This window comes from Triticum urartu, chromosome 7 (assembly GCF_003073215.2).
Source record: "Triticum urartu cultivar G1812 chromosome 7, Tu2.1, whole genome shotgun sequence".
Classification (NCBI taxonomy): Eukaryota; Viridiplantae; Streptophyta; class Magnoliopsida; order Poales; family Poaceae; genus Triticum; species Triticum urartu.
Window position 1 is genome coordinate 143,698,523 of NC_053028.1, and position 15,007 is coordinate 143,713,529.

The following is a 15,007-nucleotide window of genomic DNA, read 5'->3' on the forward strand; positions in this document are numbered from 1 at the left end:
GTGAAGTAATAGTAGTAGATGCAGGCAGGAGTCGGTCTATTAATCTTGGACGTGATGCCTATATAATGATCATTGCCTGGATATCGTCATAATTATTTGAAGTTCTATCAATTGCCCAACAGTAATTTGTTTATCCGTCGTATGCTATTTTTCTCGAGAGAAGCCACTAGTAAAATCTACGCCCCCCAGGTCTATTCTTTATCATATATGCCTTTAAGATATTTTTTATTCGCTTTTATTTTCAGATCTATTAATCCAAAAACCCAAAAATACATTGTTGCATTTTTTATTATTTATTTTATTTCACGTTCCCACGAGATCTATTTATCCAATCTACTACAAATTTATCTATCTTTTTATCCGGGAGGTATCGACAACCCCTCTTTCACGCCAAGTTGCAAGTATTTGTTCTTTGTGTGCAGGTACCGTTTACATAATGTTGCGTGGTTTTTCTACTGGTTCGATAACTTTGATCTCATTATTGAGGAAAATACCTACCGTAATTGTGCTGCATCATCCCTTCCTCTTTGGAAAAATACCGACGTAGTTCAAGCCGCATCATCTACCTCCACCGACGTAGCCAATTAGGATCTGTAATCCTAGGGCGCTTTTATGCTATATAAGTCATGATCCGAGCTATTCAACAATAAATTTACCAGTTTCATACCTTGTACCTTGTACATCCCTATCACAATAAACACAGATCATGAGTAGGTTTTTACCTCCATCAGAGGGCCCGAACATGTACAAAAACTTGTCTCTTTGTTACCATCCGACCTACTCACCTCTCCGGGATACCCAACCGAGGGATATGTCAGAATCGTCTTCGACAAAGGGCAAGCCTCTTCACATAGATACATGGTTGGATGAAGCTTAAGGGGTAGCCCATCTGGATGAACATGTGGCGATGAAGAAGATCAAGCTCGAGAAGAGAAAGCTTGAGATGAAGGCCACTTTTGTGGAGTATGGTTGAATTAAAAAAACTTATTGAACATTCGATGCTTTTGTTTAGGATTTAAGTGTATGCTTGAATTGCTATCAATTCAAAGTGAGCATGCATGACAGACATTTGGTTTGATATATTATATTATTATTTTGTAAAAGAGCGGACATCTTGTGTATAGAGTTAGATGGCCTACTCCGCTAACACTTTCAATGCACACGTCCAAATATGCCGGTGGATATTTGAGTGTTTGTTTTGATGGACAACTTCACATCCTAAACATCAAAAAAAAAAGGAGAGAAGCGAACTCCTTGTACAATTTTTGTTTCTCCTCTAAAATGCAACAGTTTTTCTTTTTAATAGGAATGTAACATGTTTTTTTTCTTGAACACAATACAAATGTAAGCGCTTATACATACGCATATACATTCACTTTTGTGACCGCACGCATGCATACTCTATCTTTATGAGCATTTTCGAAAAACTGAGTCGGTATATCATCTTGAAATTTATAAAGTCACGTAGACACCTCGTCGTCGATAAAAACATCTTCTTTCAATCAAAGCATGTTGCCAGAAATTTTAAAATAAAGTCAGGAATAATGCGACAGCCATAGCGCAATGTATTTGGCTCGGGTGTGCCTGAGCCTGTGTTTCACTCACAACTACTAATAGCGGATTGTTTTCCCGGAATTCGGGGGTTCAACCTCAACCCATGCCGCATGTCCAGCTCCGCCCCTAATCCATGGCGCCCCGCAGAGATCGAGGCGAGGCCAGCCATGGCCGCTCCACGTACTGCACCCTCTCCGCCCCACACCGCCTGCCTTCTACACATCCCCTTCCCCCTCCCCACTCCCCCGCTTTTGCACCGCACCACCACCTCTCCCTCCTCCGAGGCGCGCGGCGGCGACGACGGGACGACGAAGACGACGGCGTACGGAGGGGGTCCGGCGAGCACGAGCGCGGGGAAGAGGGATATGAGTTCGTCCGCCCCGTCGCCCACAGCGTCCAACTGATCATCCTCCACCGGCCGGCGAAATGGTAAACTCGCCTCGTGTGGTTTGCGACCGCTTGAGTAAAATGCAGTGGCAAAGCGGTGTTTAGCCAGGGTCGCGATTGTTCCCCTGTTTCCCCGGTCTGAATCGTGGTGATTGGTTGCATAGTTTTTACCCAAGGATTCGGTAGAGTTATGCCTAGCATTGCAATTGCATTGAATGGATGGAGACTAGATTCCTGATTGAGGCAATAGATTTCGGATCCAAGCGAATTCTTTCTTATTGTTATTACTTTCAGCTTTCGGCATTGTGAAATGCAAATGCATTGTCATCGTTTATTCAGAGGCTAGCATAATTGAGAGACGTATATTTTCATTTCCAGGGGACGAAAGTTAACATTATAGTAGGCTCACATGTGTGGGCTGAAGAGCCTGATGTTGCTTGGGTCGATGGAGAAGTTGTTAAGATCAATGGCGAAGAGGCTGAGATCCAAGTAGCCAATGGAAAAAAGGTAAGTTGTGCTGTATAATACTGGTACTTATGGGCATTCAGTTTGGTAAAATACCGATACTTATGTTTACTGTCACAATTTTAGATCGTTCAAAAATTGTCGAAATTATATCCCAAAGATATGGAAGCAGCTGCTGGTGGAGTTGATGACATGACAAAGCTCTCCTATCTCCATGAGCCAGGAGTTTTGCAGAATTTGGCCACCAGATATGAACTTAATGAAATCTATGTATGTTCATCTTTATTACTGCTTGCTGCTTGGCCACTTGCTCTAGATATGCCGTTATGTTAGCTGTACTGTCTTGAGTTTAATTTTTGGAACTCAGGTAATGTTTCTTATGACTGATATGTCTTTGTTTGGGCAGACATACACTGGAAATATTCTCATTGCTGTGAATCCTTTCCAAAGATTGCAACATTTATATGACTCACATATGATGCAACAGTACAAGGGTGCACCATTTGGTGAGTTAAGTCCGCATGTTTTTGCTGTCGCAGATGTTGCATACAGGTAAGTAAACATAGCCGAAAACTGTTTTAGTATTTCCTCAGAGGACTGGTTGATCTCATTGTTATATTTACATGTAATAGGGCTATGATTCATGAAGGAAGGAGCAACTCTATTCTCGTGAGTGGTGAGAGTGGTGCTGGTAAAACAGAAACAACAAAAATGCTTATGCAGTATCTTGCCTATTTGGGTGGCCGCGCTGCAACAGAAGGAAGAACAGTAGAACAACAAGTTCTTGAAGTAAGGCAGCCAGTACTTAGCCATGCAAGACAGTTGTAATGTTTAGTTATTAATGCATCAATTGAACTTTTCTATTTTAAATTCTTATATCTGCAGTCAAATCCAGTCCTTGAAGCTTTTGGCAATGCCAAGACTGTCAGAAATAACAATTCTAGGTAGGCCAGATTAGAAAAAAAAACTGCGTGTATAAGTTTACTTGCATGGTTCCAAATCATGGAGGTGTATATATATGTTCGGATCTCATTATTTGTCCCAATGTTTGGTGCAGTCGATTTGGTAAGTTTGTTGAGATTCAATTTGATAAGCATGGGAGGATCTCAGGTGCTGCTGTCAGAACATACCTGCTTGAAAGGTCACGAGTATGCCAAATTTCTGATCCTGAACGCAACTACCACTGCTTTTATCTCCTTTGTGCGGCACCACAGGAGGTAACGATCAATATTCTCCTTCGGTACTTCTTGTGGGTCTCAATGAACTCACTGTTGGTGTTTTCTTACACTAACTTGAGATTTGGTACCTAACACAAATAATCTGCACTGGCATTCAATTTTCAGGAACTTGATAAGTACAAATTAGAACATCCTAGGACTTATCATTATCTTAATAAATCAAATTGCTACGATTTGGTTGGGGTCAGTGATGCTCGTGAATATTTAGCTACCAGAAGAGCAATGGATATTGTTGGTATCAGTACCCAGGAACAGGTAACTCAATCCTATATGTTCTTTGATATGATTGGTGGCTGCCTGAACTGATTTTGTTTCTCACTTGCTTGCACTTAATTTGTCTTCAGGATGCTATTTTCAGGGTGGTTGCAGCTATTCTTCATATTGGCAACATTGAATTTGCCAAGGGGAAAGAAGCTGATTCCTCAGTTTTGAAAGATGACAAATCTAAGTTCCATCTTGAAACAGCTGCCGAACTCCTTATGTAACTACCTTTATTTAGTTCTTTCTCTAATGTATGGTATTAGTATTACTACGTGCAAGCTCCAATGATTGCCTTGTATTCTATGTCAGGTGTGATCCTGGAGCTTTGACAGATGCTCTCTGTAAGCGTGTCATGGTAACACCAGAGGAGGTTATAAAAAGGAGTCTTGATCCTTACAGCGCAACTATCAGCAGGGATGGTTTTGCAAAGACAATATATTCCCGCTTGTTCGATTGGTATAGAATAGTGTCCTTTTGTTCTTTATTACATATATATGTTACAAGTGTCCAAATTCCATTGCAACACAGGAGAAAGATTGCATTCATTGTTTCAACCCATCATTATATTGCAGGCTTGTTGATAAAATTAATAGTTCCATCGGGCAAGATGCTAACTCTAAATGTCTTATTGGTGTCCTGGATATCTATGGTTTTGAGAGCTTTAAGTCAAACAGGTAAAATTTACAGATTTACTGCTGTCCAGTATTGTATTTATAATCCACTAGATTGTTCTCACAAATTGGCAAATAATGTTTTCTGCAGTTTTGAACAGTTCTGTATTAATTATACAAATGAGAAATTACAGCAACATTTCAATCAGGTAACACTTGCTCACAAGAAATGGTTCATGTACACCAAACACCCATAGCCGTTTGACAACTAAAGAACATATATTTACTTGAAAGGTGCCTCTATGATCTTTTTCAGCACGTTTTTAAGATGGAGCAAGAGGAATACACTAAAGAACAAATTGATTGGAGCTATATTGAGTTTGTCGATAATCAAGATGTTCTTGATCTTATTGAGAAGGTATGTGTAACCATTGTACATGAATGGATAAAGGATTTGTAAGATCTTAATCAGTTTAATTGCATCCAGTATATTGATGGGAAATCTCAAGTATTGTAATAGGGTCGTGCTGCTGTAGAGTGCAATCCAATACTTCTCAGTTAGTGCCTATTTGGCCAAAGTTAAGCTTCACCTAATGGGCAAGGCTGGCAAGGTTAAAACAAGATCAATCATTTTTTCTCTCGATCAAATGAAGCACTCCATTTACAAACCAGTCATGCTGTCTTCGACCAAAAGACCAAAAATGAATAGAAGTTAAGAAAGAAACAATCGAGGCTAAACTAAGCAAGCCTAGAATAAGCAAAAGTAAGACCCCACATTGTCTGGAGGTCATGCATGCAGTGGCAGGCTCTACTAGTGCCGACTAGCCTCCACAAGTTTGCATAACCAGAGAAGCCCTATTTTAGGCAGGCAAATACACGTCTTTTTCTTGTGCTTATTTTACATCTTTTAAAATCAGTTTTGCAATTGATGCTCACTCATTTCTTTTGCATGTATTACTGAAATATCCCTCGGCAGAAACCTGGTGGCGTTATTGCACTTCTAGATGAGGCATGGTATGCTTACCATATCCTTGCTTTGTTCATTTAATCAATTCTATTTTACTGTGTATGTTTAGTTGAATATTTGAATTAATGTCTGTCGTTAAGATGCAAAACTATGTTATAATTGTTGTCTATTTAACTGTTCTTCAGTATGTTTCCCAAGTCAACACACGAGACCTTTGCCCAGAAGCTGTACCAGACTTTTCAAAAGCATAAACGGTTTGTCAAACCTAAGCTATCTCGCACAGATTTTGCAATCGCTCACTACGCTGGAGAGGTTAGCTTTTATTCATCAAATTCAATTGCTCCAGGATATTGTCGGGTTTTAACTGATACTTATACTTGCGGTATGCAGGTGATGTATCAGTCTGACCAATTCCTTGACAAAAACAAAGACTACGTTGTGGCAGAGCACCAGGAGCTACTGAGTGCTTCTAGATGCTCCTTTATCGCAGGATTATTTCCTCCTCCGCCAGAAGAAACATCAAAATCCTCGAAGTTTTCTTCGATTGGTGCACGCTTCAAGGTTTCCCCCCTCTTTCAGTTCTGCATGATTATCCTTTAGAATTTTCTGCCAGTTCTATATCTACCTATCAGCATCTCTATTTCTTCTTCAGTAATAATATTATGCATGACTAATTTTTACCAACCGCTGATTTTTTGTGTGGCAGCAACAACTTCAAGCTCTTATGGAAACATTAAATTCTACTGAACCTCATTATATCAGATGTGTTAAGCCAAACAATGTCCTAAAACCGGCAATTTTTGAGAATGTCAATGTTATGCAACAGTTGCGTTGTGGTGTAAGTGCCTCTGACCTAATATCTGTTTTTTTACTGTACTGCAATTTAATGGAGGTTTGATCTATCTCACAAAGTTACATTTAATTGCATGCCGTGTATCATCAGGGTGTACTTGAGGCAATCAGGATCAGTTGTGCCGGTTATCCTACACGTCGCACATTTTATGAGTTTTTGCATCGTTTTGGAATACTCGCTCCAGATACCATTGAAGGAAAGTAAGTTCTTATTAGTCATGCAGATTTGTAGTTAACATCACTGAATCATCATCAAGAGTTTTTATTTGCATATAAAAGTGACAATAGCTAAGATTTTTTTTTTGTATCTCAATAGTTGTGATGAAAAGGCTGCATGCAAGAGGATTCTGGAAAAGAAGGGTCTTGTAGGCTTTCAGGTAACTAACCTTAACTGTTCATCTCTGCCTTGGCACATTTCTTTCTATTAAATGTTCAATCTTCTGTTTCTTTTTTTGAACTGAAAATGTTCTATCTTCTTTGAATGCCTAGCATACATTGGATAAATATTAATGATCTGGTAAAGGAAATACTGTAACAAAACTGGTTTACTTGCTTCATTTGTAGCTTATATAGGTTTGAACTATCGGACTAATTTGTAGCTTATATAGGTTTGAACTGTCAGATTATCGCATGCAGGGTGGCCTTACAGTGCTAGCAGAAAAAAAGGGCAAATACAATATCGTCAGAATTTAATTATTTAGCTTACACTGTCACTTGTTTGTACTTTTCAGATAGGTAAAACAAAAGTTTTTCTGAGAGCCGGACAGATGGCTGAATTAGATGCTAGAAGAATTGAAGTTCTCAGTGTTGCTGCAAAAACAATTCAAGGGAAAATGCGAACACATATCATGCGGAAGAAGTTTGTTTCTTTGAGGAAGGCATCTGTATGTTTTCAGGCAGTTTGGAGAGGTCTGTTTGGCTTGTACTTAACTGTAGACCAGGTGAATTTTCATTTTACCAATAATGCTAAAACCACACTTTGTGTTTTAGGAACATTGGCTTGTAAACTCTATGATCGCATGCGGAGGCAAGCAGCTTCTGTCAAAATTCAGAAAAACCAACGTGGGCATCAGGCTAGGAGGTCCTACAAACTGCAAGTTTCTTCAGTTCTCGTAATACAAACAGCATTGCGTGCAATGGCAGCAAGGAATGGGTTCAGACATAAAAAGCGATCTAAGGCAGCGGTTACAATTCAGGTGCCCTTCAGTTCTTCCAAAATAATAAGACTACACAATTATGCAGCTCTTGTTTTTATCTGGGTTCGGTAAAATCCTAGGAGAACTGCTATGCAGCTTGTTACTGGCTCAACACATGATATATTCCTAAAGTCCTGATTCTCTGTTACAGGCTCGTTATAGGTGCCATCGAGCTCATTCATACCATAAGAAGTTAAAGGCTGCAGCCATTGTTGCACAATGCAGATGGCGGGGAAGGATTGCAAGGAAAGAACTCAGGAAACTTAAAATGGTATGTGTATTACCACAGTAAATTGAACTACGGAAAGGCTAAAAATCTGACTTCAGAATTTTAGACATGGCAAATCGAACGATTTTCTTTTCATGGCAATTTGTATTGGTGCGAGGATGGCAAATTCTCAGGGCATGTTTGGTTGCCATCCACACTTTGCCACACTTTTGTGCCAGAAGTGTGGCAAATTGAGGCAAATGTTTGGTTGCAGCCACAGTTGTGGCATGCCACACTTTTTCAGTCACATACCCCACTTGTCATAGACTCAGTTGCTAGCCAACTTTTGCCACAAGTGTGGCGACCAATTTGGCCACCACAAAAACTGTGGCATGCCACACTTGTGGCGCCGCAAGTGTGGCGACCAATTTGGCCACCACAAAAACTGTGGCATGCCACACTTGTGGCACACAAGTGTGGCAAAGTGTGGATGGCAACCAAACATTAAGTTTGCAAGCACGGCAGTTTCCTGGCAAAAAATGAACTGAGGCGGATTTGCCATGCTCGCCAACTAAAATTGCCATCCTCGGCGAACACAACTTGCCATGAAAAACATTTGTTTTGCCATGCCTAAAAATTTGGCGTTCGCTGGATATCCGGGTCCATGCACTATTGTTACATAGATATTAGTCATGATACAACATGAATAGCCAGTCCTTACTGGCGTGTCCACCTGGGACTGGTGCTGTGAATTTGATTCCTTTAATGGCTGGGCAGAGCGCCTATCATCAGATTTTTAAAGTTCCCTAGTCCTATTTATACCTGCTGTTTTTACGGTTTTATAACATTGTTATATAAGCCAACTCATGCTAATCCTATGTGATTATCCCTATGTGGCGTACTCATGCAACTGCCTTCTTCTTTTTGGGCATCAAATCATAATAGAACTTTTCCAAGAAAATTCTATTTGTGTTCTTGATGCCATGTACCTACGTATAAAATTGTGAGTTCAGACCCATTATGCATTAGAAGTAATCAAATTGACAAAAAAAAGTTAAGTGCTAAATTAAATCAGTAGGAAAAAGATGGAAAAGATAAATACCGCTATTCAAACAAACTTGCCCCTTTTTGTTTGTTATATTTGAAGTTGAAATTTGTGGAAGTGCTATAACACTGTAGACTACCTCGCTTTCAATGAATGGCCCCTTCCGCTTGCCATGGCCCTTGTGCCTCCTTGCACTGCAAGTACTTAATGCGGTAAGCAATCTGAGTAGATGTTGGGCAGCGGATAGTTTTAAAAGACGAGGACTACCAAAGCCACTGTGTGGTGCGCCATCAACATCATAGTCGACCCATCATCTTGGGAGGTTTCCTACAGAAAATGGCTGGTGAGACATGGTTCCACTCAGCCCACCTGGGTTTGAGTCTCCCATCTTCTTTAGGATGAAGGCTAGGGGGTTTCTTCCCCCTCATAGTTTAACCTTCATCTTTTCCAGTGTTAGTTGTTCACCAAATATGGGCACACATCATAGCATGGAGAAGTTCGCTGGCTGCACACCTCAGATTGCGGAGTCCTTTTAATCTTGACGGAATCAATCTTAAAAGTGTGTTCTTCAACACCACAGGAGAGTGTTTTGATGAATTGGAAGGAAGAAAGAATGAATTTACTTCGGTTCATTGTTTAGTCCAAGCAATCAAGAAAAAAAGCACATAATAGAGGCTGGCCAGAGTGAAATGCATAGATAGCTTCGGTTAAACAATGCTTAATAGCCTCTTGCAGTCCTGAATTTAGGGTTTCAGTTGTCATCCAACTTGTGAACTATTTTTCTTTTGTTTTAGGGCACTATACCTTTGCTTTTGGATCTATTAACGTGCTGTTTGCGTTACTTAAGTTTGTGACGTACTGATTTTGGTTTTCAATTCTCCCTTAATGAAGGGACATGCAAAATCATAATTTCTGTGCATTCAAAGCACAAAACCATTTATTGTTCATTACTATTATCTTCTTCAGGAAGCAAGAGTTATGTATTGTTAAGTTCACAAAATCAGTAATAAGGTTGCACCAACGCACAAAATTATCACTTCTATTCTAATGCACTGCTATTATCTTCTTATCAGGAAGCAAGGGAAACGGGTGCACTCAAGCAAGCAAAGGATAAACTTGAAAAGACAGTGGAAGAGCTTACATGGCGTGTGCAGTTAGAGAAGCGAATGCGGGTACAATGTTACTTATTTTGTTGTTGTATATCTTCCGCTTCATATAAACACTTAAAATAAGAAAAATGTGTTACAATCATGACTTGTTTTTCTATAATTTTGACCTGTTGCTTCACAGAAGTACTTTTGATGTGCAATGGGTCTATTGTTTCAATCATTTCACACAAATCAATTCATATGCATACAGACAGATTTGGAAGAAGCAAAAGCCCAGGAGTTATCAAAATTTCAGAGTTCCATGGATGCCCTGCAAGCTAAATTGGATGAGACAAATGCAGTGCTTCTAAAGGAACGAGAAGCTGCTAAAAAGGCTATCGCGGAAGCACCTCCTGTGGTAAAGGAAACTGAGGTTATAGTCCAAGACACTGAGAAGGTTCATACCTTGAAAGCAGAGGTAGATGAACTTAAGGTACGCAATCTACTAGACTATCACCATTGCAGTTGTTGACCAGAATTTCCTAATGTTTGGTTCATCCAGTAATTTTGCACAAATAAATACTATCAGATAACTAAGCACTTTCATTTGATGATTCACTTTCAATAATTTTGTGATGTACCCCAACTCATTTGCCTGTAGACCTCGCTTCAATCAGAAAAACAAAGAGCAGATGAATTAGAAAAGAAACGCTCCGAGGAAGCACAAGCAAATGAAGAAAAGCAAAAGAAGATAGAAGAGACTGAAGTAAAAATACGCCAATTTCAGGACTATCTGAGAAGGTTAAGCTTTTCACATGTTGCTTGTTATGCATACTGTAATCCCTTCTCTTTCTTCTCTATAGCGGACTCCGAATTACAGCCATGTTAATATCTAAGTACATTGTCATCATGTTATGCGACATTGAGTCTCTGCATATTCTCCTTCAGGCTAGAGGAGAAGTTATCTAATGTAGAATCTGAAAATAAAGTCCTTCGTCAGCAAGCTGTTTCAATGGCTCCAGCTAAAATTTTGTCGGGACGTTCCAAGTCGAATTTACAGGTGAGCCAGTTAGTAGTTATGTTTTATCCTTTGTTCCATCTTGGAGAATACATCGATAATATACATTGCTTTTTAATTTTTACAGAGGAATGCGGAAAGTGGTCATGTATCAGTTAGCGATTCAAAAATAACTCCTGTAAGTGGGCATGCTTGCTCTATATATGGGGGGGGGGGGGGGTTCCTGGACATCGCATCAAACTGATATCCATCTTTTTTTTAATCTTTTGGTGTTTCAGGAGTCCGCTGTTGTAGCCTCTCCTAAAAAGGAATATGACATAGACGATAAGCCACAGAAATCTCTAAATGAAAAGCAGCAGGAAAATCAAGATCTATTAATTAGGTGCATAGCCCAGCATTTGGGATTTGCTGGGAATCGGCCAGTTGCTGCTTGTATTATATACAAGTGCCTTCTTCATTGGAGATCATTTGAAGTAGAGCGGACAAGTGTTTTTGATCGGATTATTCAGACCATTGGACATGCAATTGAGGTTCTAACCATGTGATTCAACCTTACTATCAATTTATCATTATCTGCAGTAATGCTGAATTACCATTTTCTGTGTTTTATAGACACAGGACAATAACGAAGTCTTAGCATATTGGCTCTCAAATGCTTCAACGCTGTTGCTTTTGCTTCAGCGGACGCTGAAAGCGAGTGGATCAACAGGAATGGCTCCACAGCGTCGACGGTCGTCCTCTGCTACTCTTTTTGGAAGGATGACACAGGTACACAAGTTTTGCTTCTTTAACAGAAGCTTCATAATAGTTACTGAGTGATTCTGTTTTTCTCTTTCCAGAGCTTCAGAGGGACTCCACAAGGTGTAAATCTTGCTCTAATAAATGGAAGCATGGTTAGTGGAGTAGAGACACTGAGACAAGTGGAAGCCAAGTATCCCGCTTTACTGTTTAAACAGCAACTTACGGCATATGTAGAGAAGATATATGGAATGATACGGGATAATTTGAAGAAAGAGATCTCTCCTTTGCTCGGATTGTGCATTCAGGTGCCTATGCTTTCTAAGTTCAGAGAATGATAGTCATTTTACTAGCTTGACTTTTATTTGTGGAATAACAAATATGGGTACATTATTTCTGCTTAATTGGCATCATATTTGCTATTGTCGTCATCAATTCAGGCCCCAAGAACATCAAGAGCAAGCATGATGAAAGGATCTTCTCGTTCAAACACAAATACAGCTGCACAGCAAGCTTTGATTGCTCACTGGCAAGGGATTGTGAAAAGCCTCGGAAATTTCTTAAACATACTTAAAGTGAACAATGTTAGTTTGTTGTTTCCTTTTATTTCATGTATAACTAGCAATATCTTCAGCAGTTGTAAATTGTAATACCATTACTCATAATTATGTGTATGTTTATTTAACATGATTAAAGATGTATCTAATAAAATCCTACTTGTTTGTATCACTGCCCCAGGTTCCTCCATTCTTGGTGCGGAAAGTATTCACTCAGATATTCTCCTTCATCAATGTACAGCTATTTAACAGGTAAAATATATTTACATAATAAATGAACTACACCTGTTTGATTGCCTGTAAACACCAGAATTGGTTGACTGAGCTTCATATGATTATTATCTATCTTCAGTCTTCTATTAAGAAGGGAGTGCTGCTCATTCAGTAACGGCGAGTACGTAAAAGCAGGATTGGCTGAACTTGAGCATTGGTGCTATAGAGCTACTGACGAGGTAAATAAATAAGGGGCAGCAGAGCTACGGTAGCATCTATTTTTCTGAATGGGTTTTAGTCCTGCATATTGTTCTAGACCATATAGCTGTGCCTAAATCATGTTATGTTATTTACAGTGATCAACAGCAAAACGAAGTACAAATAAGATATTTTTGTCATGTTCATTACCCCAAGAAGTTTCTGAGTTGATTAATAGTTGTAAAAAAGCTGCCTCAAATATTGATTTCTCATCTAGTGTTTTTTTAGAGATTAACTCATCTAGTGTTTTCGTACTTGCAGTATGCAGGTTCAGCCTGGGATGAGCTTAAACATATTAGACAAGCTATTGGTTTCCTGGTATGACTTTTCATGTGCTCTTAGAACATGACTTCCACAAATATTTGTTCGGTAGAATAAGTATCTAGGCTATTGCTGATAAGATATGAGAAAATGATTGCAACATGACTCTGGAGTTCGGACTGAAACACCCCTTTGATTTTCTCTCACACACACCAAAATGCATATAATATTGTGTTAGAAGAATGGACACCCTTTTAGTTATTATTTTTCCTTTAAAAGTTTTCCTACCGAGAAAAAACCACAAGCCGGAATTTCGACTTTGCGGACATACTGCGGACCTCAACACTTGAGATACAAGAATTGATACAAATAATTGCAGTATTGTGCATTTGCCAAATTGCATGCACATGTCTCTCACATATATCATTTTTCCAGGTGATTCATCAAAAGCCAAAGAAAACGTTGGATGAAATAAGTCATGACCTCTGTCCAGTAAGTGGAGAAATACATTAAGTCTTTCATTACGCCCCTTTGTTTGAAAAGTTAGATTTCCTTGGAATTTTATAACAACCCTGAATATCCTGTTCAGGTACTTAGTATACAACAGCTATACAGGATCAGTACTATGTACTGGGATGACAAGTACGGAACACATAGCGTGTCCCCAGAGGTATGTTTCACAGTAGTCATACTTGTGCTCCATCTAACCAGATAAGAATTGATCACAGATGATTTTTTAAAATTAGGTCATATCAAACATGAGAGTATTGATGACAGAAGACTCCAACAATCCTGTAAGCAATTCGTTTCTACTGGATGATGACTCAAGGTTGCTACCTCTCTACTCCTATCAGTTGCATATACTATGACAACTCATCTCAAATGCCTCCTACTTAACCTTTCTGCACTTTGAAATGCAGCATACCGTTCTCCGTCGATGACATATCCAAATCAATGCAGCAGATTGACATATCTGATATCGAACCGCCCCCACTCATCCGGGAGAACTCGGGCTTTGTATTCTTGTTGCCGCCCCCTGAATAAAGCGTGTGTTGGCCAGAACAAAGCCTAAGGCATGGGATGCACTGGCCCTGACGGATAATTGGGCAGTCTATGCAGATTGAGTTTTCCTATTTAGCAGTGACCAGTGAAATGCAACACCTGGCATCCTTGTCTGAACTTTGGTGTTCTTTCCTGGTAGTAGCTAGGAAGTTGATGGCAGATGTGCATTGCCTGAGCTCACCTCAAAAGTAGTTTCACCTCAGTGCCACAGATTCTTTATTTTGTTTCTCTACTCATTGCCTTCCATTTATTCTTCTTAAGAACAGAGTGGTGACAATAGTTCCATTCAGCTAGACAGAAAGTTTTAGCAGATTCAGCTGAGATTCGTTCATTCCGTAGACCCTTGTGTAGTTTTAGAGCACTTTTGAGGTGAGTTTGCAAGAGCGGTGTAATAGGAAACATTTTCCCTTTGCTATTCAGTCATACACATTATGTGCAACCTTTGTACTAATCCTGTGTATAGCAGTATACAAAATTGATCTGCAGCTAATGATTCTTTGCTGTGTGAATTTTAGAGCTCATCTGCTTGTTCAGTGACAGACATTGGTCTGTCGGAGATTGTTTTCTGTGTCACTTTCGTTTGATCGCGTCTTCATTTTCCCCGTAGGATGTGTGAACTGTGACTTGTTATATCTTCTTGTGCTAGAAGCCTTGACTCAAGACTACCTTTGTTAATCCAGATTTTTTGTACATTGTTCGCCCCAAGAGAAGTCATTTTTTATACATCCTTGATGTCTTGAGTAGCTCTTGATATCGTTTTGTTGCAAAGTCAGGTGTAATTGATATTGTCATGATATTAATACATTACCTTTTTTGAGAAAAAAAACACAATGACACACACATACACAGATGATTAGGTACATTTTTTTTACCTAGTTCATGAGAAAATCAAATCAATTCAACATGTGTTCATTTTTCTATCAAAAAAACTTATTTTTCGAAGACATTAGGAAAAAAATTGAGCTGTAATAGGAGGTATCTAGTTTTTCCAAGAGAAGTATACTTTTCCCCCTAAAATCCTCCTTGAT

At 39.3% G+C, this 15,007-nt stretch overlaps 1 protein-coding gene across 1 annotated transcript; it reads left to right on the plus strand.

Moving 5' to 3' along the window:
- The first annotated feature begins 1,606 nt into the window (after positions 1–1,606).
- Positions 1,607–14,488, plus strand: LOC125526012 (myosin-11-like). Its single transcript, XM_048691031.1, has 38 exons — positions 1,607–1,983; positions 2,320–2,448; positions 2,533–2,676; positions 2,813–2,958; positions 3,039–3,195; positions 3,292–3,350; positions 3,464–3,623; positions 3,750–3,899; positions 3,989–4,125; positions 4,215–4,361; positions 4,478–4,579; positions 4,668–4,725; positions 4,833–4,934; positions 5,493–5,530; positions 5,669–5,795; positions 5,874–6,044; positions 6,190–6,321; positions 6,427–6,536; positions 6,652–6,712; positions 7,067–7,244; positions 7,326–7,531; positions 7,683–7,802; positions 9,858–9,956; positions 10,144–10,365; positions 10,534–10,673; positions 10,821–10,932; positions 11,018–11,068; positions 11,169–11,420; positions 11,503–11,658; positions 11,730–11,936; positions 12,069–12,212; positions 12,367–12,437; positions 12,538–12,637; positions 12,918–12,974; positions 13,353–13,409; positions 13,507–13,587; positions 13,664–13,746; positions 13,838–14,488. Exons 1-38 carry the CDS (start codon positions 1,981–1,983, stop codon positions 13,959–13,961), a joined length of 4,593 nt encoding a protein of 1,530 aa, XP_048546988.1. The 5' UTR covers positions 1,607–1,980; the 3' UTR covers positions 13,962–14,488.
- The last annotated feature ends 519 nt before the right edge of the window (positions 14,489–15,007 follow it).

What these genes read in the sequence shown, in the direction of transcription:
- LOC125526012 (XM_048691031.1), top strand. An exon ending in AACTCAGGAAACTTAAAATG is followed by an intron (nt 7,803 to 9,857) that starts GTATGTGTATTA and finishes TCTTCTTATCAG; the next exon opens with GAAGCAAGGGAAACGGGTGC. An exon ending in ACATACTTAAAGTGAACAAT is followed by an intron (nt 12,213 to 12,366) that starts GTTAGTTTGTTG and finishes TCACTGCCCCAG; the next exon opens with GTTCCTCCATTCTTGGTGCG.